At 36.9% G+C, this 25,510-nt stretch overlaps 1 protein-coding gene across 4 annotated transcripts in view; it reads left to right on the plus strand.

Annotated features, from left to right (window-relative positions):
* Positions 1–25,510, plus strand: part of CFAP299 (cilia and flagella associated protein 299) — a 470,324-nt gene that overhangs the window by 388,465 nt on the left and 56,349 nt on the right. For all 4 annotated transcript variants that reach the window (XM_069092982.1, XM_069092964.1, XM_069092954.1 and 1 more), the window contains one exon: positions 6,053–6,195. In XM_069092982.1, coding sequence (XP_068949083.1) covers positions 6,053–6,195 — 143 coding nt within the window. The remainder of the gene's footprint in view (positions 1–6,052; positions 6,196–25,510) is intronic.

A 25,510-nucleotide genomic window follows, 5' to 3' on the forward strand; every position in this document is an offset into this window, starting at 1 on the left:
GGGGAAAGACAATCAGAGATCTACATGAAATAATAATACACTAAATTTCCCATCAGTGTATTTTCCCCAAAAACATGAGATGCAGAGAGAAGCTTACAAGGTCTTGCATTAGATTTTTCAATGAAAAGATAGTCCAAGATGAGGTTACAGAGTACTTCAGGGAAAGCCCAGGTATTGCCCTTTCCTCAGAGTCAAGAGACTCCACTGTAACATAAAGAATATGTTTGTCTTCATATGTAGGGTTTTACTGAACTGCTGATTTTCCATAAAGTTCAGCATTTTTCTAATTTGTTTCGTATTTAAAGAAGCATTGTAAATGTGCATTTTCAAAGCTTTTCTTCTATCACATTGCTTTATCTTTCATTTCTGAGTGAAAGTACCAAGTATAGTTTTTATTTGATAGGTTGGAAATGTAAAGATACAGAGTAATATTTCCAGGGAATTCCAGACCTATGTTCCTAATGGCCTCCTGTCCCTCATAAAACAATATTGTAATTTCTTATTATTGCTTTAACTCCCAGTCAATAGTGTTCTATTAAAATTGAATTTCTCTTACTAGAGAAATATGTAGAATTCCTTAGGGCCCTAAATTGTATTATTGTCAGATCATGGGATCTTTAGCAATCATTTAATTTTAATGAGTAAATGTTACAGAATCATTTAAAAATTAATGGGAGTTCATAGGACATAGGACATGGGCAATTAGATGGTATAGAGGACAAAGTGCTGGGTCTGGAATTAGTAAGAGTCTTCTGAGTTCAAATCTGGCCTCACCTACTAATTATGTGACCCTGGACAAGTCACTTAACCCTGTTTGCCTTAGTTTCCTCACCTGTAAAATGAATAGGAGAAAGAAATGGCAAACCATCCCCTTATCTTTGCCAAGAAAACCCCACATGGGGTCATGGAGAGTTGGATATGACTGACAAATTATTGAACAAGAACTGAAAAGAACCTGAAGGATCACCAAGTCCAACCTTCTCATTCATTAATTTAGTGATTAAAGCAAGGACCACTTGCTGCAAAGATTGTTTTCCCCAGTCTCTGTTTATCTTGAAATTTTAGCTGCACTTGTCATGTTTGTGCAAGAACTTACTTTAATTTTATATAAGCAAAATTGTCCATTTTACTTGGTGGGGAGTTCCAAAATTGTGCATTTTTCAGATTTTTCATCAGTCCCCACTCCACTTTTAAGAGAATACTTCATTCTTCCTGAAAATCTGCAAGTTCTGCAAAGAAAGAAGGAACTAATAATTTATTAAATGCCAACTACGAGCCAGGCAATGTACTAAGCACTTTATAAATATCATCTCACTTATTCTTCACAATAACTGTGGGAAATAGATGATATTATCTCCATTTTATAGTTGAGGAAATCAAGGAAAACAGAAATTCAGTGACTTGCCCCAGGTCACACAGCTAGTCAGTCTGGATTTAAATTCAGGCACCACCTAGGCTTTTAAAAGGGATAATTTATTTCTTCAATGAAATGGTTCCCCTTATCCCTTTTAAAAACTACACCTCTTCAAGATATTTATTTTTGTGTGTTTTAGAATTTGGTATTCCTGATCTCTGGGTTTCCTAGGTTTTTTTTAAGTACATACTCAATTTTCACAAATACACATTTTCCCCAAAGAGTTGAAATGCATTTAACAGAATTTGTTATGTTGCCTTTGTGTTACGGTTTTATAATTCTTTGTTGTGTTTGTGATTTGCTCTGTGCCTTCCTCATGACATGAGGTTGTTTGTATGGTGCAGCACCAAGGTAAAGGGAAAGATGCCTTTTCAGCAGTCCTGCAAAATGAAACTTTTGTTTTTACTTTCAACATTAAAAAAAAAGATCATCTTCCTTTCAAAATTTCTATTTTGATATTTAGAGCATTACAATTTGTGTGTGGGGGGGGGGTTAGATATATGCATTTATTTAAACTTTTTCCTTTTTTATTGACTAAAGTATTTAGAGATATAAAACTTTGTTCTCAATATTATTGAGCTATATCCTCCTAATTTGGGTACGTTATCTTATTGTTTTCCTTACCTTTAATGTAATTATTGTATCTAAGATTTGGTTTTTGTTCTTTAGGATTAATTATTTAACATCCAATTAATAATTTCTTCAGTGGCCTTTTATTAAAAATATTTTTTATTACACTTTGGTCTGTAAAGGTATATTTAAAATATCTACTCTTCTGTGCCTTAACATATCTGGTCAGTTTTTATAAAGTTGCTATGTGCCTAGCTGAGAAATATGCATACTCCTTTTTTTTCCTCAGACATTGTTTAAAATCTCTTATAGTTATCATTTAAAAAATCTTATTTAGTTATTAAATTCTTTCTTATTTATTTCTGGTTTGATTTATCTAGGTTTGGAAGGAGTGCATTGTGAGGTGTTCCACATTTATATTTTTCTGGTTTATTTTTCCTTGGAATTCATTTAGCTTTTCCTTTAAGCATTATAATTCTGCCATTGGGTACACATATATTTAGTACTGATATCAAATAGGACAAATAGGAAAAAGACAGTCCCTGCTCTCAAGGAGCTTGCAGTCTAATGGGAGAAAAAAATACACAAATGAGACATCACAAAAGAAAAGCTGAAAAATGTATGGAGCAAATGAGGGGTCATTTCAAGGGGAATAACTCCCCTGCTGCCGCCCACAGATCTCAAGCTATATTACAAAGCAATAATCTCCAACATGACAGGGTACTGGTTAAAAATAGAGCAGTCAAAAACTGTGCATATATATATAATATATATAATTATATATATATATATATATATGTGTGTGTAATATATATATAATTATATACATAAATATATAAATAAATTAATGGAGTAGCATAGTATTTCATAAGCCCAGAGATCTTAGTTACTTATGAGAACACACTATTAGACAAAAACTTCTGGGGAAAATAGAAAGAATTCTAGAATCTGTCTATCTATCTATCTTTTGTATGGAGAGTAAAGAGGTAATGATAGATCAAGTGAGGCTAGTTACTTTCACTCTGGACATGTTGAGTTAATCTATCTAGACTTTATCTATCTAGAGTTTAGCAAGATGTCCAGTTAGTAACTGGAGACGCAAGAGTAGAAATCAGCAAGAGTTTAGTGATGGATAAATAGATTTGGGAATTATCAGCATAGAGATGATGATTAAATCCCTTGAAATGAAAGTAAAAAAATACAGTAGGAAAAGAAGAGAATCCAGAATAGGGCCTTGGTGGATACCTCTGGATACCAGGAATGACATGACTGAAGATTCAGCAAAGGAAACTGAGAAGGAGCTGTTGAATAGGTAGGAGAAGAACCATAAGAAAGTAGTGTCCTAAAAACCTAGACAGAAGAGACCCTAAGGAGAGCAAGGCCAAAGTAACAACGCCCAACAGAGAACAAAAGGAAGCAAAGAAAAGATGGGCAATTCTCAACACAATGCTGAGAATTATTTATTATTATTTCTCATACAGGCTTTCTTGAAATGAAAATGTATTGTTACCTATTTTGAATCCTCTCTTATGTTCTGCTATATACACAACATTCTTTTCTTTCTCCCTTCCTTCCTTCCTTCCTTCCTTCCTTCCTTTCTTTATTTTTTCTTTCTTTCTTTCTTTCTTTCTTTCTTTCTTTCTTTCTTTCTTTCTTTCTTTCTTTCTTTCTTTCTTTCTTTCTTTCTTTCCTTCTTTCTTCCTTTCTTTCCTTCTTTGTATTTAAGGTCCAGTATTTAAGTTTATTACATGTTTGTGTTTCTTTTCTCTATTCTGTATTTGTGTTCTGGCATTTGAATCTAAAATACATTTTTTTAAAGAAGAACAAGGCCAGCTGAGCTGTACACAGTGCCTTGGTCTGCAAAGAGCCAGAAGAAGTATCCTCCTCACCTCTTTGCCCTGTGGTTCACACCATGACTCACTCTATCTGCTTTAGTCTAGGACACTGTTCTCTTCTGATTTTCTGTCTTCCTGTCTGGATACTTCTCAGTTGTCATTTTGAGATCATCATTTTTCCAACCAGGCCCTCTTCTATAAGTAAAGGAGGTTAGGGACTTCTTTCAGGAATCACACAATACATATCAATGAATGTAAACACAGAAGACCAAGAATGCAGTGACAAGGTGCTAACTACAGTAACCTACTTCTGCATCTAAACTGTGTTATTGACTCTGCTGGCAGCCTGTCCATGCCTGGGGGCCTTTAAACAGCTGCAGAATTTCAGGTTGAGAGATGGAGCTAGAGGGGAATGACTCAGGTCCCTGAGAGGAAGAGTCTGGGGGAGGGGAGAGGGAAGATTTTCTCTCCCTCCCCATCGATGGTGTCATTAGACAGACTGGACAGTGTATCCACTAAGGAGCAGAGAAATACATCAAGGACAGATAAATACAGAGGCAAAAGTGGCCACTTCAGAGAGAGTGACCCCTAATGGTGTCAGAGAAGTGCTAACTATGAACTCAAGGCAGAGTGAGATCCTAGGAGCCCAGAGAAATAGCCTGCCCATCAGAGCTGCATCCAAGGGGAGAAGTCTAGGAAGTCTGTGAAAATACTCCCAGGTCTTAGAGGACCAGGAGCTACACACGTATCTTATGCATGTGTCTCACTCCGGTGTACTTAAAATTTGATCCTACTCTTTACATAGACACCGTCTCTATATGGAGGAATGACAACCTCCTCACGTCTTGCCTGAACTATTGCAATAACTTCCTTTTTTCAAACCATCTTTTGTAGTCATCAAATTAATATACTTAAATTAACCAAGTAGCTAATTAACTTTTAGTTAACAATTAAGTTAACTTTTTAAGTTAACTAAATCAAGTTAACAATTAACTCCCTGTTCAAAAACTTTCAGTGGCTCCTCATTGAGGTATAAGGTAGAACACAAAGCTTTCTGTCTTGTTCTGATCTCCCTAATTCCAACCTTTCCAGACTCACTTTATATAGTCTGTTGTACAAAGTGGGCTACTAATTTTTCCCAAAATTTCATTTGTCTCTGGACTGCTGTCCTTACTCACCTCCACAGAATTTTGTCTGCTGTGCCATAGAAACCTCCTCATCTAGTCACTTAACTCTTAATTCCAAAATAAGTTCCAATCAGCATTGGTAGGGGTGTCCTTCACAGACAGTCCCCTACTTGATGAAGTCACAGATCCAGTCCAAAAAATGTGTTGTTGTTTTTTTCAATTCTTTGTAAGTATATTAATCACACTGGCAATTTCTCATTGTTTTTCAAAGTATATGAAAAATACATTTTTGCATTCATAAAATAAAAAAAAAGAAACCTCTTCCCCATAAAAGATCCCTCCACCCTTAGATGATTCCCCCATTGGAAGTGCACTTCTCACCCCAACAGTCTCTCCCTCCGATCGATCACTGGTTCCTCTAAGAACCTCAATTTATAGGAGCAGGCTCAGGTCAACCATGTCTTCTTTCCTCTGCACTGTGTTCCTGACTCTCTGGGTTTTCTCTACCACGTCCTTCTCCCTCCCCAACTGCATACCTATATCCCCACCCCCTCCACCTTGCTAGCTCCTTTTTTTTTTCCTTTTATGTGTTGTCGTCTCACAAATGAATAATGAATATGAGCCCCTTAAGGGCAGGAACTGTCTCTCCACTTGTATATACGTTCTCCTGGCTTGGCACAGAATATTTCCTAAATTCTTGTTCACTTGATTTGACTTGAAAACTTGGTAATTTCATCCCTATTCTGTGCCTTAGCATAGACTAATTCCCCTGGTAAGTAATCTCACCCCATCCTCTTAGAATTCCTAATACTCTCCTCCTCTTCGAATATTATTTTATTTACCTGTGTCCATGTATCTTGCCAGCAATATTTGAGAATATTGAGGAAAGAGACTTTTTTTTTTTTACACAGCAGGACTAACTAAATATTGATCAAATTGAATTGACCATGGAAAAGAATGAAAAGGTGCATTGAAGTTGATGCAGTCTCCACTCAAAATGGGGACAGCCATATTGTTTTATCACAGACCTATTGCAATTCCATGATTGAGAGAAATAAACCCATTGAAAATTTGTTCATTTTCTCCACTTTTATGTTCTATTTCAGTCTATAATCTTCATTCGTGACCGAAATGCTCATGGTCAGGAGCTGTCTGGCTATATTGACTATGCACACAGGCTTAAGATGGAAGATTTCGAAGTCTACTTCACTGGAAAAAGAAAACTGCTTCCAAGGCCCACAGATTTGAGGTGAGTTTCCTGTGATTTCTTATTTTCTGACCAATCTGATTATATTATCAGTTAAAGAAAGGAAGAGATTCCCATTCTCTTCATTTGAAATGGAAAAATACTTGATTTGCATTATTTGTTGTAGGTTTGCCATTAATAAGGGAGCATATGTTTAATTCTCAGATTTAATATGTAACTATTGTCCAGGGAAATCTTTAACTTCAGTAGTGTTTTCAACATGTAAAAACTGCTGGCCTCCAGGCAAGATGCCTCTTACAGCTGCAGGATCTTCCCAGGTCAGGATTACTTTGACAGAAAGAGATTGGTTTTTAGCTTGTTTCACACTAACTGTCCAGGCATTGGGACAGCCCCGGAATATCTCACTTTTACTGACTCAAGTAGATGTAATATTGCCAAGGCAGAGAAAAGGCCTCAAGTTTCTGCACTGGGTTAGCCAGTCCCTGCCCTTTCTGTGCCTGTAAGGCCTACTGAGCCATGACTAGACCAGTCTCTTAGGGTGTGACTACTTTATATTATCTGAGTCTTAAAAAAAAAAAAATCCTGCTCAGCAAACATCTTACTCTGTATGAAAAAAACCAGCTCTCTTCTAGTAAATGTACAACTTGGGTTTAATCACTGGTATGTGAGAAAGAAGAGGACACAAGAACTTTGAAATGCAGTAAGAAGGAAAGAGCAATACATTTTGTGGAGAGTGATGGTCAGTCAGGTAAGCAGGAAACTTTTATTAAGTGCCTGCTGTGTTTCAGGCACTGTGCCAAGCACAAGGGATACAAAGGAAGGTAAAAGACAACCCCTGCCCTCAGGGAGCTCACAGTCTAAAGGGGGAGACAGCATGCCAACGGCTGTGTACAAACAAGCTATAGATTAATAAATTGGAAATAACCGACAGAGAGAAGACACTAGAATTAAGGGGGAAGGTACAATGTTAGCTGGGAACCCAAGGAAGGCCAGGAGGTGGAGAAAGGGATGGGGAGATTCCAGTGAAAATACCTGAAGCAGGGAGATGGAATGTCTTCTTCCAAGAACTACAAAGAGATCAATGTCCCTGGATTGAAGAGTACAATGGGGGTACAACATGTAAAAAGATGGAAGGTGGAACAGGTTGCAAAGGACTTTGAATGCCAAACAGAATATTTTATATTTAATCCTGGGGATAATAGGAAAGATTTATGGGGGTGGGGGATAACAAGGTTAGACCTGTACTTTAAGAAGATCACTGAATTGTTAATTTATGGAATTATTAATTGTGACTAAGGGAAGCACGATGTGGTCATTCTGGGTCTGCTGGGGGGGAGGGGCAGGCATACCCACTTATTTGGATGTTCACCAGAAAAGATCATGATGGCAGCAAGTGCAGGGTAATGCTCTAACTGTATTTGAATAAGGTACAGAGAGTGCAAAGATGAACAGTGTAGGAGTACATAGGCAGATGATATGAACACAGGGGTTATGGTACTGGAGGGGAATAGGCATCATGGGGTAGAGAATGGGAACAGAGAGTCACTTATGTAACCATGGATTAGATTTGGGAGCATTCAGGCAGCATGGCCCCATAGTAGAGGTAGAGTGCTCAGGGGGCAGGAGTTTGGGGTCTCATTTTCTAAGATTTTGGAGACAGACTAACTCTTATCTGTGCTATCTTAGGGTTAATTTTAACATTACCGTATCTACATTATTTTAAAATTATCACAACACCGGATGTTCTCCTGGTCTTACTGCAGATATTTGGAGCTTTTCTGGAATTTAAAGACCAAGAGAGTTGACAGAACCAAGGGGTCCTTACAAGACCAAGCTAGTTTCACTGGATTTAGCACATAGTCTTAGGATGTGGTTTTAGTTAATTTATAAAACAGTTTTCAAGGAATCATTATACTCTCTTAATCTATGGCACAGTCTGTAAGTGACTTCAGGTTTCCCTTTGCAATCTTACTTCCTATTATTGTTAACTTTATAATGTTGTTAAGTCATTTTCAGTGGTGGTCTGACTCACCAAATAGGGTCCCATTTAGGGTTTTCTTGGCAAAGATACTGAAGTGGTTTGCCATTTCCTTCTCCAGATCACATTACAGATGAGGAAACCAAGGCAAAAGGATTTAAGTAATTTGCCCAGGCTCAGCAATTAGTGTCTAAGGCTAGATTTGATCTCAGGAAGATGAGTCTTGTACTTATAAATTTACTATACTCACTAGAAGGGAGGGGGATTGTCAGGGGGACCAGAACAAGACACGATCATAACACAATGACTTTGGCAGCTGAATTAAGGATGTACTGGAATGGAGAGAGACTTATGGCAAGCTAACACACCAGAGGTCTACTGCAGTAGTCTTGGGGTGAGGTGGTGAGGAAATAGTTTTATAATAGGGAATAGTTTTGTTAGTAGGAAGACAGAGGAATGTCTTAGACATTCTCACAAGCTATTCTTTTCATCACTAAAACATGAATGAGAATGTAATAATTGATTGACTCACTAGTTTCCATTAACATGGAGCCTAGTATCTGGAAATCTCTGGACTGGGAATCCCTGGAAATAGGAATTCTGGCCATGTCTCCCCAAGCTAGAACAAATTCTGTGTTACAGATGTATAAGGGTGGAGGATAATTCAGTCCATTGGGTCAATCACCACACCTCCCTACCCTTAGCATTGAAACCTTTATCAGGTGACAACACATATTGATTCAGTTAATCAGAGGTATGATCAAGATCTGGATACCTTTATTGACTAAATCTAAGACTTTATCCTACCCTGTTGGACTTGTACAAATCTGGTGAGCTATTTTAGAACTGGAGGTTCAAAGGTCTGGTAGCTTAGTGTGGAAGCCTTCTGGTAAGAGTGTTTGGCCCAATCTTGGGTCCTCCAGGGTCCTGATGCTGCTTTCTTGGGGTATCAAGTGTTGTGTTTTTCTGGGATCTCAGGGACAGCTCGGGTAAGGAACATGAAAGTTTTTAGTGCTCTCTTAAGTAGTCTAATTGCTGTTTCCTAGTCTGAGTTCTCTTGATACACAACTATGGTCTTGCCCCTGGTTTGAGTGCCTCTGGACTCAGCCCCTCTCAGCCAGGTGCAAAATTCTACAGGTTCACAGTGATAGAAGTGTGGGCTCGCCTTTAAGCTGGTCGTTCCTTTCCTTATTCTACAGCAAGTTTCATACTGGGCTTGGAACTGAAACCCTTCTCTAATGCTGAGGTCAGAGATAATTAATCACTAAATAGCTATTAAGTACCCACTCTCTGCTATGCACTATGCTAAGAGGCAAAGACAGTTCCTACCCTCAAGGAGCTTATAATCTAAGAAGGGAAACAAATATATACAAAACAAGCTATATACACAGAAAAATTAGGAAATAATTAACAATAGAATTAAAGGTGGGGTTTCTGTAGAAGGCGGGATTTTAGTTGGAACTTAAAGGAAGCCAGGGAGGTAAGTAGTCAGAACAGAGGAGTGAGAGCATTCCAAGCCTGGGGGACAGCCAGAGAGAATACCCAAAACCAAGAGATGAAGGATATTGTTTGTGGAACAGCCAGGAGGCCAGTATCACTGGATCAAGAAGATTGGAAGGGTAGAAGGGACCAGATGATGACAGGCTTTGAAGTATATTATATTTAATTTGGGAGGTAATTAGAAGCCATTTGACATAAACAATCACTTTAGTGACTAAATGGAGAATGGGCAGGAGTGGGGAGAGATTTGAGGCAGGCAGACCCACTAGTGGCTATTGTAGTAGTCCAGGCATGAGGTGATGGGGGCCTGCACCAGGGTTGGGGCAGTGTCAGAGGAGAGAAGGGGGTGTATTCAAGAGATATTGAAAAAATAAAATTGACAAGCTTTAGCAATAGATTAGTTATGGTAGGTGAGAGATGGTGAGAATTCAGGATGATTCTTAGGTAGTGAACCTGAGGGTCCCCCTACATTAATGGGGAAGGTGGGGAAGAGGGCTTTAGGGGGAAAGAAAATAAGTTCTGTTTTAGACATAATGCATTTAAGATGTCTACTGGACATCCAGTTCCATATGTCTCAAAGGCAGTTGGAAATGCAAGATTTTTAAAGGTCAGCAGAGAGTTTGGGGCAGGATAAGGTAGATTTGGGAATCATTGGCACAGAAGTAATATTAAATTCATGTGAGCAGAGGATGGCCAAGTGAAGTAGTAAAGAGACAGAAGAGAAGAGGGCCCAGGACAGAACCCTGTGGTTATTCCCCTGGCTACAGGGTGTGATCTGGATGAAGATCCAGAAAATGAGACTGAGAATGGGTCAGAGAGGCAGGATGAGAGCCAGGAGAGTGGTGTCCTGAAAACCTGGACAGGAGAGAAGATCAGGGAGGAGAGAGTGATCAGCAGGGTCAGAAGCTGGGAGTTGTGGAAAGATAAGATTGGAAGCTGATTATAAGGGGTTCAGAAGAGATTTGGAGGAGAGAAAGTGGAAGCTCCCATTGTAGATGGCCTTTTCAAGGAATTTAGCTACAAAGGACAGAAGAGGTCAAGTGAGGATTTTGCCTTCACTGCTCCTCACCTTGTACAGATTTTCTCTTTAGCCCACCCTGGATCTCTATGTCCCTACGCCAACCTGGTCTAGAAAAATGACTCACTGTGATTTTGGAGGGTGCGGTGAGGTGTGCATTTGCCAATCATTATTCATCATGGTGTGTTGTCTAGATCTATGTGGAGGAGTTATGGGGGAGAATACCTCTGTACCGCTTCCTGCTCCTGTGCCATCTTTACTGGTCTCTCAAGATGATGATTCTGGAGTATTGGTCTGACCCTGTCTCTTCTGCTCAATGAACGCTAGTTCTTTATCCGTGAACTATTACTTAGTTCATGATGATCTCCAGAATCCAATTTGAAGTCCTCTATTTGTCATTAAAAGTTCTTCACAACCCTCCTCTTCCTAAAGTCCCTATCTTCTTACATTTGACTCTATAGTCCAACTACTCTGCCCTACGTGTTGGTCTGTGATCCATCAAAGCACTCTCCTTTCTGGATGTCCCTGAGTCTGGAATGTTCTACCCTGTCACTGCCACTCCTGCCTTCCTTCAACATTCAGCTCAAGACCCAGCCTTAAAAGAGGCTTCTCCTGGTCCCTCCCCCATTCCCAGCTACTTACACCCCCCCCCCTTTTCAGATTACCTTCCCTCTGCTCTGAATATGTCTTGTACATACCTAATTATTTACATATTGTCTCTCTTATTAGAATCTACACTCTTTTAGGGTAATAACCAGTTTTTTTCCTCCTTCATTTTTTTATACAATGGGCATAGAACATTAGTAAGAACCTAATAAATGTTTGCTGACCAAGGCCAAGGGAAATTAAGTGAATTCTTCTGGTCACACAGATAATAAATGTCATAGGCGGGATTCAACTCAGTTCTTCCTGGTTCCAAGTCCACCATTTTATTATGCTACACTACCTTTTCACTGTTGCCTCTCCTTTTCATACTTATCAAAGCAACTTCTTGTCTGGATTAACAGCAAAGTATATGTGTGTGTGTGTGTATGTACAAATACATATGTTTGTATACAGATATATCAAAAAGTATAGATATACATCTATATATGTATATATACACACAACACACATATATATTTGTGTGTATGTATAGATATAGGTATGCCCATATGCATGCATGAAGAATTGTGTTATCTGTGTCAGATAAGGAGAAATCTCACCATTGGCAAGGATTAAGAAACCATTAGAGGAATCCAACCTATAGTCAAAATTACAAAGTGCAAAACATGAAACAGAGAACTTTAAAAGGCCAATCTATCTTCTCTTTCTAAGTCATTTTACAATTCCATTGGGTCAAAAAGCTAATCCACAAATTAAAAACGGTGTTTTAACATAACATTGATAAAGATTATTGCCCCAATGACCACATTCTTTTATTGCCCCATTTTAGTTTTGAAACATTTTTGTTGAGAAGACATAATATTGATGAGAAAACATTGATTACATTATAAAAAAAAGTATCACTACCTGGATTGAACATAAATGCTTTACAATATAGATAGTATATGTATATTTAATTATGCTAATTATGGAATATTATCCTAATATTTCTCAACAAAAGTTGATTCAGCAAAAGCCATCCAATCAGACTAGCAAAAAGATACCCAGTGTTCAGTACAATATGTACTGCAGGACCATACTCTGATCTTTTCCTCATAAAACTAATTTAATTAATAAGCCAATTAAACCAAATATAAACTAATAAAAATATTAATTTTCTTCCAGTCTGATGAAGAGAATAGTTTCACAGAAAGGTCAGAAAACTTGTATAAATTGATATAGGGTGAAGTGAACAGAATTAGAAGAAGAATTTATTAAATAACCACAATATTTTAAAAATAAACAACTTTGAAATACTTCAAAACTTTGATCTATGCAGTGGTCAACCATGGTAGGAGTTGTATCCAAGAAATGGCAAAGGATTAGATATGTGTAGTGAGAGAGAGTAATTTATCTAGGGTCATTTTGAAGTTGTAAGCCTAGAAGGTTGATGATACGGTATTTAGTAAAGGATGAAAGTTTTATGTAAAAGAATTCTGCTTTAGAGACGTTGAGTTTGCCAGTTGGAGATACATGACTTTAGGTCAGGGGAGAGGTTAAGGCTGGATATTTAGATCTGTGAATAATCTTCATAGAGATAATAGATGAACTCATGGGAGCTGATGAAATTGCCAGGTGAGATAATATAGAAGGAGAAGAACCCTATGATTCTGTTTGAGTTCAGGACAGAGCTTTGGGAGACGGGTATGATCTCTGTATAAAGATCCCACAAAGAGACCAACAAGGAACAATTAGACAGATAGGGAGAGATCCAGGAGGTGAGAACAGTGTCACAAAAACCTAGAGAGAAGAAAGTATCAGGAAGAGGGTGATTGAAGGGAAGTCAAAAGAATGAGGGTTGAAAAATGGCTATTAGATTTGATAATTAAGAAGTCATTGATAACTTTAGAGAGAGCGATTCCAGTTGAATCCTGAGTTCAGGAGCCAGATTGTAGAGAGTTAAGGAGAGGATGAAAGCAAACAAAGTGAAAGCATTAATTGTGTAAAGCCTTATAAAGGAGGTTAGCCACAAAAGGCAGTAGAAAGAGATGATAGCTAGAGGGATTAATAATAATACTTTGAACAACAACTTTGAAAGACTTAGGAACTCTGAACAGCACAATAGAATTAATTACAATTCCATAGGACTCATGGAGAGCATACATTTCCATCTCCAGATAGAAAAATGATAGACTCAGGGTTCATACTGAAGCATTTGGAGGTGGGGGAAGGGAAGAGGGAAAGGGATAATACAAGAATTTGTTTCCCTCAGCTATACAAATGTGTGTAACAAGCCTTTTCTCAATAAGTGGGTGGGGGAGGGAGAGCATTTGGATTTGAAATAAAATAAAATAATAATGAACTTTTAAAAATAACATTTAAAAAATAACTAAAAAGAGGCATATGAAAAATGTGGTAATTTTCATGGAGATAATTTCACCCCAACAAAGTTCTGCCTAGCCTTAAATTCCTAATTATTTCTCCTTAAATAGAACAGAGCAAGGCTTCAAAATTAAAGAAGGTTAACAAAACTATCTTATTAATTATTTAATGCATTTGAAAAAGTGTGAGGGTCCACCAAAAAAAAACATAGGAATGAAACATTATCACCGCTATTATTCAATATTGTACTAAAAATATTAGCTTTAGCAACAAGAGAAGAAAAAGAAATTGAAGGAATTAGAGTATGCAGTGAGGAAGCTAAATTAGGAGTCTTTGCAGGTGATATGATGGTATACTTAGAGAATCCTAGACAATCACCTAAAAAACTAATTGAAATGATTAACAGCTTCAGCAACGTCACAGAAAAATGCACATAATCAGCATTTCTATATATCACCAACAAAGTCCAGCAGCAAGAGATAGAGAAATTCCATTTAAAATAACTGTAGACCATATAAAACATTTGAGAGTCTATCTGCCAAGACAAATCCAAGAATACAGTAATAAAACTCTTTTCACACAAATAAAACCAAATCTAAACAATTGGAAAAATATCGATTGTTCATGGATAACTAATATAATAAAAATTATAATTCTGCATAAATCAATTTACTTATTCAGGGTCATGCCAATCAAACTATAAAAATATTATTTTATAGAGCTAGAAAAAATGACAGAATTCATCTGGAAGAACAAAAGGTCAAGAATATCAAGGAAATTAATTCTAAAAAAAAAATGCAAAGGAAGGTGGCCTAGCTGTACCAAAATCTAAAACTATGTTACAAAGTGGCAATCATCAAAACTATTCAGCACTTCCGTAGAATAGGTTATGTACATAAGACATAGTAGTAAATGACTATATTGATCTACTATTTGATAAACCCAAAGCCTCCAGCTTCTGGGATAAGATACAAAATAGGTCATTTTGATTATACTAAATTAAAAAGGTTTTGGACAAACAAAACCAATACAACCAAGATGAGAAGGAAAGCAGAAAGATAGGAAACAATTTTTAAAGCCAGTGTTTCTTTCTGATAAAAGCATAATTTCTCAACTATATGGAGAACTGAGTAAAATGTATAATAATATAAGTCATTACCCAGTAGATAAATGATCAAGATATATGAACAGGCAGTTTTCAGGTGACGAAATTATTTTATCTATATTCTATATCTATCTATAGTCATATGAAAAAAATGCTATAAATCACTGTTTACTACAGAAATGCAAATTGAAACAACTCTGAGGTACCACCTCACACTTGTCAGATTGGCTAATATGACAGAAAAGGAAAATGATAAATATTGGAGATGTGGGAAAATTGGGACACTAAGGCATTGTTGGTGGAGTTGTGAACTGATACAACCATTCTGGAGAGCTTTTTGGAACTATGCCCAAAGATCCGGCAGTACCCAAAGAGATCATAAAAAGGGAAAAGAGAACCCACATGTACAAAATTATCTAGAGAATCTCTTTTTTGTGATGAATAACTGGAAATTGAGGGGATGCCCATCGTTTGGGAAATGGTTGACCAAGATGTTGTATATGAATATATGGAGTACTATTATGCTATAAGAAATGATGAACAGGCAGACTTCAAAAAATCCTGGAAAGACTTGGGGATGGAGAGGATGAAGAAGAGAGGTAGAAAAATTTAGAACTCAAAATCTTATCAAAAATGAATGTTGGAAACTATCTTTACATGTAATTTGAAAAAATAAAATACTATTTACAAACATGTACACACACTCACATCCATCCCCTTCATCTTTGGGAATCTTTCTCTAATGTCATTTGCACTTGCGACATTGAAAATCCCTAACAAATACCAAGGAATAATAAAGACTAAAAGAGATCATATTGAATCCCTCAATGAAGACAGTAAGTATAAATAACTTGTCCTGTGACAGGCCTCATGCATCAGGATGTGTCAAAAAGAATGCTGGGGAGGAGTTTATTAAGAGATTTACTGACTTCCTGAAATTAAAAGTGATTGGGAAGAAAGCATTTAAATCAATTAGCACCTATGCAATACCAATCCTAATGTATGCTTTCAGAACAGTAAAATTCAAAATTATTTGGAAAATAGCCTCAGAAAAACTTGTAGAACATTAATGAAATGCAAATTCCATCATTCCTAAGACAACTACAGAAAGACTAACACCTGACCAAACAAGATAAACAGATTCAATAGATCTTAGAGCAAATGATAAACAGTTTAAAAAAACTTACTGAAAAACATTTGTAACAAATATATAGCATATTACTCAATTAGGAAGTAAGCATTTATGTGCCAGGTGCTATGCTAAGAGCTAAGGATATATATATATATATATATATATATATTTTTTTTTTTTTTAAACATTAATAGTCCCTGCCCTCAAAGGGGAAAAAATAGGGAAGATCTGGACATTTTGTAATTAAGATATCTATGGACCATCTAGATTCAAATGCCTAATATAGGTAGTTGGAAATCTGAGTCTGGAAGTTAAGGCTGAATACATAGATGTAAGAATAGTCAGCATGGGAGCTAATGAGGTAATAAAGCAAGAGAGTATTGAGAGAGAAGAGCTGAGGACTCCAGAAAGAGCCTTAGTGGACATTTATGTTTGCCATAAGAAGATGGAAACTGAGAAATGGTCATTACATTAAGAGATCAGTTGCTAACCTGGGAGAAAACATCATCAGATTAGGTCAGAAGCCAGACTACATAGAGTTAAAGAAGAGAGTAAAAGGAGAGTAAGTGGAGGCACCAATTATAAAGGCTTTGTCAAGAAATTTAACCATGGAAGAGAAGATAGATATAGGATGAAAACTAGCAGGAATGGATGAATCAAGTGGAGTTTTGTTTGTTTGGCATTTCTTTTTTTTTTTTTTTTGAGCTAGACAGACATGGGTGTATTTATAGAGTCAGGTGATTCTCTTGACCTCTTGAGAGAAGTATACCCATCAATGAGGGGGATATTGACTATGGATCAAGGACAGGATACCAAACTGAAAGTAAAGAGATTTATTGGAAATGACCCAGGATACTATAGCCATCTCCTAGCCACTGGACCCAGATGGCTCTAGAGGAGAAAGTGGGGGAGATGATTTTGCACAGCCTTCCCTCACTTAAATCCAATTCAGTTGCAAGTTATGTCATCATTTTCCTGATGTCATGGTCCTCTTTGAGAAAGAAAGACAAACTACAAAGAAATTAACAAGCCAAGGTATCTGCTCCCACTGATAACAAATTCAGCTTCCTGGGGTGTAGGGGTATATTATATTCCTAATTGCCAAGCAGTGATTGTACAGCAAAATAGGAAGCTTAATCCAGTGAGAAAAAAATATATGGGTAACAAGTCATACAAAATCTACACCATTCTATGACAGACTAAATAGCAAGCATCAATCAGTCATTCTGCAGTAAATTGGAGAGGGAATAATGGAGGTGAGTTTAATGAAACCTTTTAGTAAAAAAATAGAAAAAGAAAAGAATCAGTCATTAACCACACAGTTTCTGGAGCTATTGTTTTGAACAGTGGCAATTATTTCACAAAAAATATTCACACCCTTATAAGTGGTGACCTGGATTTCAAGTGTAGCAGTAACATTTTTCTGTTGGACATTTGCCAACAATTTTGCAAGGAACAAGGACAGAACAAACCTGTCTTTGAAATTTCCTGTTTTGTCTTAAATCTGGCTCTTTGTTACTTTCCTAAAAGGGTCGTGTCACTGTAAGAGAAAAGTGACAATAAATGTAATTACATATTCAAGAAGACCAAAAAAAAAAAAAAAACAGAACAGGGCAAGCATCTTGATGGTCATTTAGGCGGTGGGTATCACAGTTCATTATGTCTTGGATTTAGCCATCTACTTCATGAAATCATCTTCTTCTGGAAAATATTGTTCAGTGTCTGAATCAAAGATCTGTCAGAGACCACTGTCCACAAATTTTCCAGCTTAGTCTGCTTATACTCAAATGGACAATTCTACCTTGTTTATAAGATATGTTTAGGGCTATTTTTTCCTTATGTATCTACTTGCTATCTGCTTGTCAGGTTCCAGGTCATGCATTACCCTTTGCAGTAGCTGCTTAAACATCCTACTCATTAGACTTCATCTAATTTAGTAAATTCTGACAAAATCTAATCATATATGCTTTAAAATCATTATTTTACATGTGAAAGTTTTATGATGTTAACTTTATAATAATCAGAGCTATAGAAAATGAAAGAAAACATCAAACTAGAGTGCCTGTAACTCATCTGAAAGTTTTGAGAATTTTAATTTTTACCTATTTGTTCTTTCCACCTTGCCCTGTTGGTGATATGGAAAATGCATTTAGGGGGTTAAAGGAATAATATTTTCAAAGAATCTTTGATGACATCCCTATTAAGTAGATCCTTCTGTCACTTAATATTATCCAAGAGACCTCAAACTGGAAAACATGATTTTAAAATTTCTCTATAACTGTTAAGGCAATTCCATATTTGAAAGCCTCAATCCATCTTGAGAATTTATATACAATTGCTAAAACATATTGAAAGCCCATGTATTTAGACATATGTATGAAATTCATCCAGGGATATTGAGATGGACCTGGAGGAGGTTCAGGATTTGCTCTGCTTTTTTCAGTCTTGTTCTCTATTACCTCCAGGATAAAATTGAAAATATATCATTTAGGACCATCGTTTTTACTTGTCCTTTTCTCCTTGTTTTCACTAGCACAAAAACAAAATTTCTAAGATTATAAATATTATTGCAGCTATGAGTCCTGTATGATTTTGCCAAATGAAAAACATTTGGAATTCCACTATACATATCCTAATCCCCAAAGTGAAAATAGTCTGATAGCCTTTTTCTTATTCCTGTCTCCCTACCACTACCACCACCCAGTAGGCAGGAGGGAAAATAGCCAGCAGACAATGAGAGATTGAAGATTAAGGAAAAAGTGGGAATGGTAAAGGAAGCAGTCTGCTGGAGAATTCATGGCGGAACAGGATCACTGATGGCTAGTAAAGGCTTGTTGACTCTACATGCCATTGAATTTGTGAAATGTATTTGAAAGTGCATCACCTCTAGATGGAGCCTATGAAACAGCAAAGTTGCAAGAGTGTAACCAAAAGGTCTTCCATACATTTGCATGAATTTAGCCAATCGTATTTCAACAAAGTATAGATTTGATGATTGCTTTGTGGATGCATTTGTTCATTGAACCAGGAATTGTAGGACTATTCTTATGGAAACTGAATTTAATGATCAATGCAGATTGAAAAAGGAAATTATGTAAGACATCACTGCCAGCTCCCTGGGAGCTAATATCACCCATCAGAAGTATGCTGTGTTTCATGGATTCACAGGTGGCAAATCCCCATGTACAAATACAAATGTCCCCTAAAGCATCTGTCAGACCTCAGCCAATAAGCTGCCTCTGAAGTGAATCATTATCACAGACCAACTGCAGGCTATAATCTCCCAAGCATAACAACTGAAGACCTCTGTGTTTACTAAATTTGGCCATCCCAAATACTCTTAACCTCCAAGCGTGGAATGCACAGCTTTCATACCACATGGAGATCTAGCCAGGAAGCCCAGTGTCCTATGGAAAGTGGATGAGGTATCCATCATCCCAACACTGTCAGCTACTGGAGTTGTTCTGAAGATGCTTTCAGTAAGCCCTCCCAAGATGAGCTGACATGCCACACTAATTTTATTCAGCTACAAAAGTCATTATTTTTCCCACTTATACAATTGTCCATAGAGCATCACATATTAAAGAATAATAGGACAGCAACTTGTCGCAGTTTTCTTTCCTTCAAAAATCTCACTGAAATGATGATAAAAGCAACTTTAGCACTGATCCATAAAAAACTTCTTTATGATCTTAAAACATTGAAATATAAGATCAGTGTAAGATTCCTTTTTTTTACCTTTAGTGACAATAATACTATTACTTTACTTCAGAAACCTTATGTCCTAATACTTTAAAAGTCTCTCAAATTAAAGCTGCATGCTAGTTATCAAACATTTTGTGAGTTTAATTTTTAAGAGATTAGTATTTAGGGGTGGCTAGGTGGCGCAGTGAATAGAGTACCGGCCCTGGAGTCAGGAGGGCCTGAGTTCAAATTTGGCCTCAGGCACTTAACACAAAAACTAGCCATGTGACCTTGGAGAAGTCACTTAACCCCAATTGCCCTCCAAAAAGCAAAAAGAGACACAGAGAGAGAGAGAGAGAGAGAGAGAGAGAGAGAGATTAGTATTTAGCAAGAGCATGCACATAACCCAGAATGACATCCAAAACACTAAGCCAAGTAATCATCAACTTAAGACTTATTTATCAGTCTCTAATAAGCCCTTCTTTTGATTAAGTAAATATTTCCCTACACAATCAAAAATTATAAAATTCTACCATTAATCTGAGTTGCTACAGCAAAAGATTTCCAGAAAATCACTTAAGTCTTTGATGATACAAAAGCTATAAACATGGATCTTGTTCCTTGAAAGTGGGAGTTGTTTTTTTCCTTTCTTTTTTGTCTTTGTCTTCATATTTCACTGGAAAAATAAGACAATTCATTAAGAAATCCCTTTTATACCCTCCTCTTCATCTTACATCACTCAGATGACTTCCACCCCTTTGTCCTCTTTCACCCTATCTCACATGAAGCAGTAAGAAGGCAAGAAGAAATACTGTTGGCTAAATTCGTGAAAATGTCACCCATGGACCTCTTGCCAAGCCTCAAAATGCACAAGTGATCCCACTGCATCCCAATTTCCCTTAGCATATTATTGCTTCCTCTATCATCCCTATTCTCTAACTTTTTCAGTCTTTACAGTTCTGTCTACTGACTATTTTCCTCATACCTACAAGCACACCTATACTATCCTAAAAACAAACAAACAAAAAATCCTCCCTTGCTATGGTCATCCCTTTTATCCCATATTTCTCTTTTATTTTATGGGTAAACTCCTTGAGAAGGCCATTTATAACCAGTGTCTTCATCTTCTCCCATGTTACTCTCTTCTGGCATCTAACATCATCACTGAACTAAAACCTCTCTCCAAAGTTACTAATGATCTCTTAATCTCCAAATCTGTGGCTATTTCTCAGCTGTCCTCCTCTTTGATTTGTCAACTGCCTTTGTCCCTGTCAATCACCCTCTCCCCTGGGATACTTTCTTCTCTCTGGGTTTCATGACACTATTCCTCCCACCTGTCCAACTTCTCATTTTTCTTTTCTAGTTCTTTATCCATATCATTTCTGATGTGCACCAAGGCACTCTCTCTTCTCCCTTTCCACTGTTTTGCTTGGTGATCTAATTGGCTCCTGTGGGTTCCATTATCATCTCTATGCTAACTACTCTCATATGTATTTATCCAGCACTGACCTCACTCCTAACCTTCAAGCTGGATGTCTTAAAGACATCTTAAATTTACCATGTCTAAACCCAAACTCATTTCTTTCAAAAGCGACAAACTTTCTTTTTTTTTTCTTAGCTTTCCTATTACTACTATAATTATTACCACCCAGTCACCTAGATTTGCAACAAAAGTGTCATCCTCAACTCCCTGTTTTCCTTCATATCCAATCTATTGTTAAATCCTTCTCTTTTCTGATACTGCCACCACCCTGGTATTGGCCCATATCACCTCAAATTGGGGTTATTACATAGCGTGCTGAATGGTCTCCTTACCTAAAGTCCCTCCTGATTTCAGTGTATCCTCAACTCAGCTACCAAAATGACTTACCTAAAGCAGATTCTGCCACATCACCCTCCTATTCAATAAACTTCATTGTCTCCCATCACCTTTAGGTGACAAATAGAAAATCCTCGGATTTTCAAAGCCTTTCACAATCTGACCCATCTCTGCCTTTCTAATTAATTTATGCTTACCTTCCCCCCACCACTACTCCAGAAATCTATGACCCAATGGCACTGACCTTTTTGGTATTCCTCACACATAACACTTCATCTCCAGACTGAAGCATTTTCTGGCTATCCCTTTACCTGAAATGTTCTCCCTCCCCTCAATATCTCTGCCTCCTGCCTTTTTTTCAAATCCCAGCTAAAATCCCACCTTCCTCAAGGAGTCTATCCTGATCCACATCAGTGCTAGGCATGTATGTGTGTGTGTGTTTGCTTACCCTCTGCTGATTATTTCCATTTTAATCATCTCTGTATCTTTTTTGTCCATAGCTGTTTGCTGAGACAGTAAGCTCCTTGAGATTACTTTTGTTTATTTTTGTATACTGAGTGCTTAGCACAGTACCTGGAACATAGTAGAGACTAAACAAAAGCGAATTAACTGACTATTGTTGATTAAAGAGATGAATGATAGGCATGTATTAAACACTTGCTTTGTACAAAACACTACTGAACACTAGGGATAGAAATAGAAAAGTAACAGAATCTGCTGCCCTCGGAGACCTCACATTTTAGTGCATGAGACACCCCAATTACAAGGTTTGAACTCCATGTTAGACAGAAAGTCCCATGGGCCTTAGGGTACTAGGGTAATTTCTATTGATAAAGTCTTATCTGTTTCCAGTGTTGAATAATTTGACAGTGCCTAGGACTTGGGTAGTGAGACATTTCTTTTCTGGGTCTTCACTAGCTGTGACTTCACTGTAGCACCCACAGGAGTGGTTACCAAGTAGCATTTCTACCTTTCTTCCCTAGATGATAGCCATGGACTGATCAAGAAACATTGCTGCTCCCAAGACTTTTGGGCTCAGGGGTTTCTATAGGATCAATGAGTCTGGAATGGAATGGAAGTGGTCATGGTAGTGTTAATAGTTTGATTTGCCTACTATTTGATGTCTTCTATCTCTTTCTCAGTAAAAACAAATAGTCCCCTTCTCTACAGTGATTGACTCAAGATAAGTGTCCCAGGGGTGGCTAGGTGGTGCAGTGAATAGAGCACCAGCCCCAGGGTCAGGAGGACCTGAGTTCAAATCCGTCCTCAGGCAATACAAAATCTAGCCATGTGACCTTGGGCAAGTCACTTAACCCCAATTGCCCCCCCCCCCAAAAGAAAAGATGTGTCCCAGTTTGATCTGATTTAGCAGACCAAAGACCTAGTCACTTACATTCATTCTTTGGTCTTTCACCAAACAAATAACTAAAATTTTTCCAACTCATTGATGTAAAATGCAGCATGGTGTGATGGAAAGCATGCTTGATTTGAAATCAATTCCAAATCTACATTCATACCGTCATTCTTTTATTGACTTTATTTATTTACTTTGAGCAAGTCATCTCTCCTCTCTGGTCCTGAGTTCAATTTCTGTAAAATGAGGAGATGGGACTGGGTAATCTTTCAGGTACCTACTAGATCTAACACCTATAAAGTATTAGTATAACAATCTATACTTCTGATAGTATTGTAGAGTTGGAAAGGACTGTGAAGGCAAACCTTTTCATTTTATAGGTGAGGAACTGAAGCCAAGAGAGGTTAAGAGATTTGTCCTGAGTCGTACAGCTACTAAGTGTGTGGAGTATGATTTGAACCCAGGTCTTCCAAACTCCTAGACCAGCACTCACTCTACTATATCATAATGTCCCTATTCAATGTGCCTGGTGTTCATTACAAGTGCTCTAAAGAGGTATTCTGTAGGTTTGGAGGGAGGGAGAACATCATGGATGAAAAATTATTCTATTTGGAAGATACAAGATTTTGATGTAATGAAAAATAAAATTGTTTTATTTTTGGTCCTACAAATCATCTCCACTTCATAGTTATCTTCAGATTATATAATTCTTTTATAATTTCATAATTTGATGTTTCTTAATTTGGTATTTTTAGCAGAAGTTACAATACTCCTGGTGTTCATGGTTAAGCCTGTGGTATTTCAGCCATCCTGTCCCCACCCTGACCACTTCCCTTCTATCATTGTATTTGGCAGAAAGTGTCTCTTTGTACTTAACTAGGCCTTCATTTCTGTCATCATGGGTAAAAATTATAGTGACCCACAACCTTATGTGTGGAGTAGTTTGGGGAGAGCTAAAACTAGCTTTTAATTATGGCTTTAGCCTAAAATTGTTTAAGGGAAGATTGGCCCTGGTATGTTGAACCTCAGTTATGTTTCCCAAGATACTTTTAACATTTCTTCATTGCCTAGAATGTATTGTTCCCATAATTTTAAAAGTATCAACTTGGAATCCATTTTTTCAATAAAAAATTAAATATTCATCAAATTTTGTTTCATTTAAACTTTTTTTTAAAAAGCATGGTGGTTTTTCATTGTGCCAAAATGATCATTATAGATTATTTATTACACAAAATATGAGTGGAATTAGGTAATATTGAGAGAAAATCTCCTAAACTTCCTTCAAGAAAACCTTCTACTTGGGGGCAAAATTCAATTTAAGTACGACTAAACGTTTCTCTCAGATCTTTACTGAAATATTTATTTATGTGATGTATGGGTAGATTTTCACCCCATCTTCTTACATTGGCACAACTGACAAAAATCATTGGCTTGTATGTACCAGTGAAACTCAGCTGATGGAAACATACCCACAGGTATGAGGGCCTATGGTGGTTCAGTGGATTGAACATTGTATCTAGAGGCAGGAAGACCTAAATTCAAATCTGGCCTCAGGTACTTAATCTAACCATGGGACCCCAGGCAAGTCTTTTAACCTCTTTTGGTCTCAGTTTCCTCCACTATAAAAGACATATTATAGTAGTACAAACCTCACAAAGTTGTTGTAATTATCAAATGAGATATTTGTAAAAATAAATAAAATAAATATGCTCATCACTGGAAGTACAACTTCCAAGGCACACAAATTATATTAATAAAATTACAAAACACTCTTTATAGAAATAAAGACAGACCACAATAGATAATAGAAGTATCAGTTTTTCATAGCTGGATTGTCAGTGTAATAAAAATGTCAATACTACATAAATTAATTTACTTATCCAGTACCAGAACAATTAAATAACAAGGAGTTACTTTATAGAACTAGAGACAGTAATTTTAAAACTCATCTAAAGGACCAAAAGGTCAAGAATCTCAAGAGAAATAATGAAAAAAGTGGGAAGAAAGAGAGCTGGTTAAAAAAGATAGAAAAGTTGATCAGTGGAAGAGATTAGGTAAATAAGACCAGGAAACAACCATAGTATCATAGTGTTTGATTGACCAAAGGATGTCAACCAGTAAAGATCCATTATACAAAAAACTGCATGGAAAATGGGGAAGTAATCTGGCAAAAATTAGGTTTAGATCAACCACTCATACCATGCACCTTAATCAGCTCCAAATGAACTAGACAAAACACAAATGATATAAGAGGCCACGTCACGAGCACATTAGAGGAGAACGGAAGGAGATAACTTTCAAAACTATGGATGGGGAAAGAGATCTTGACTTAACAAGGGATAGACAGGATCAGAGAATATAAAATAAATAATTTTGAATACATAAATTTAAAACATTTTGATGAAAAAAATCAACACAGTAAATAATTAACTTGGAAAATTTTTGCTGCAAATTTCACTGATAAAGCTCTGATATCCAAGATATAAACAATAATTAATAAATATATATGTATTATATACATATATATCATTACAAGAGCCATTCCATAATAGATAAAAGATATGATCAGATGTTCTCAGATGAAGAAAAGCCAAACTATTAATAACCACATGAAAAAATGCTTCAAGTCACTTGTAAGATAAATCCAAATCAAAACAGTCTAATCATTCTAGAAATCTACATAATGCCTTTTGACCCAGCAATACAATGACAAGGCAGATCAAAGAAGGAAAGGACACTTTTGCAGTCCTTTTTATAATAGTTCCCTAGGGATAAAGCAAGTGCCCATCATTTTAGGAAT

Source organism: Petaurus breviceps, unplaced genomic scaffold (genome assembly GCF_028583685.1).
Source record: "Petaurus breviceps papuanus isolate PSGF00001 unplaced genomic scaffold, PetGlider_PUasm1.0 126, whole genome shotgun sequence".
NCBI classification, from domain to species: Eukaryota; Metazoa; Chordata; class Mammalia; order Diprotodontia; family Petauridae; genus Petaurus; species Petaurus breviceps.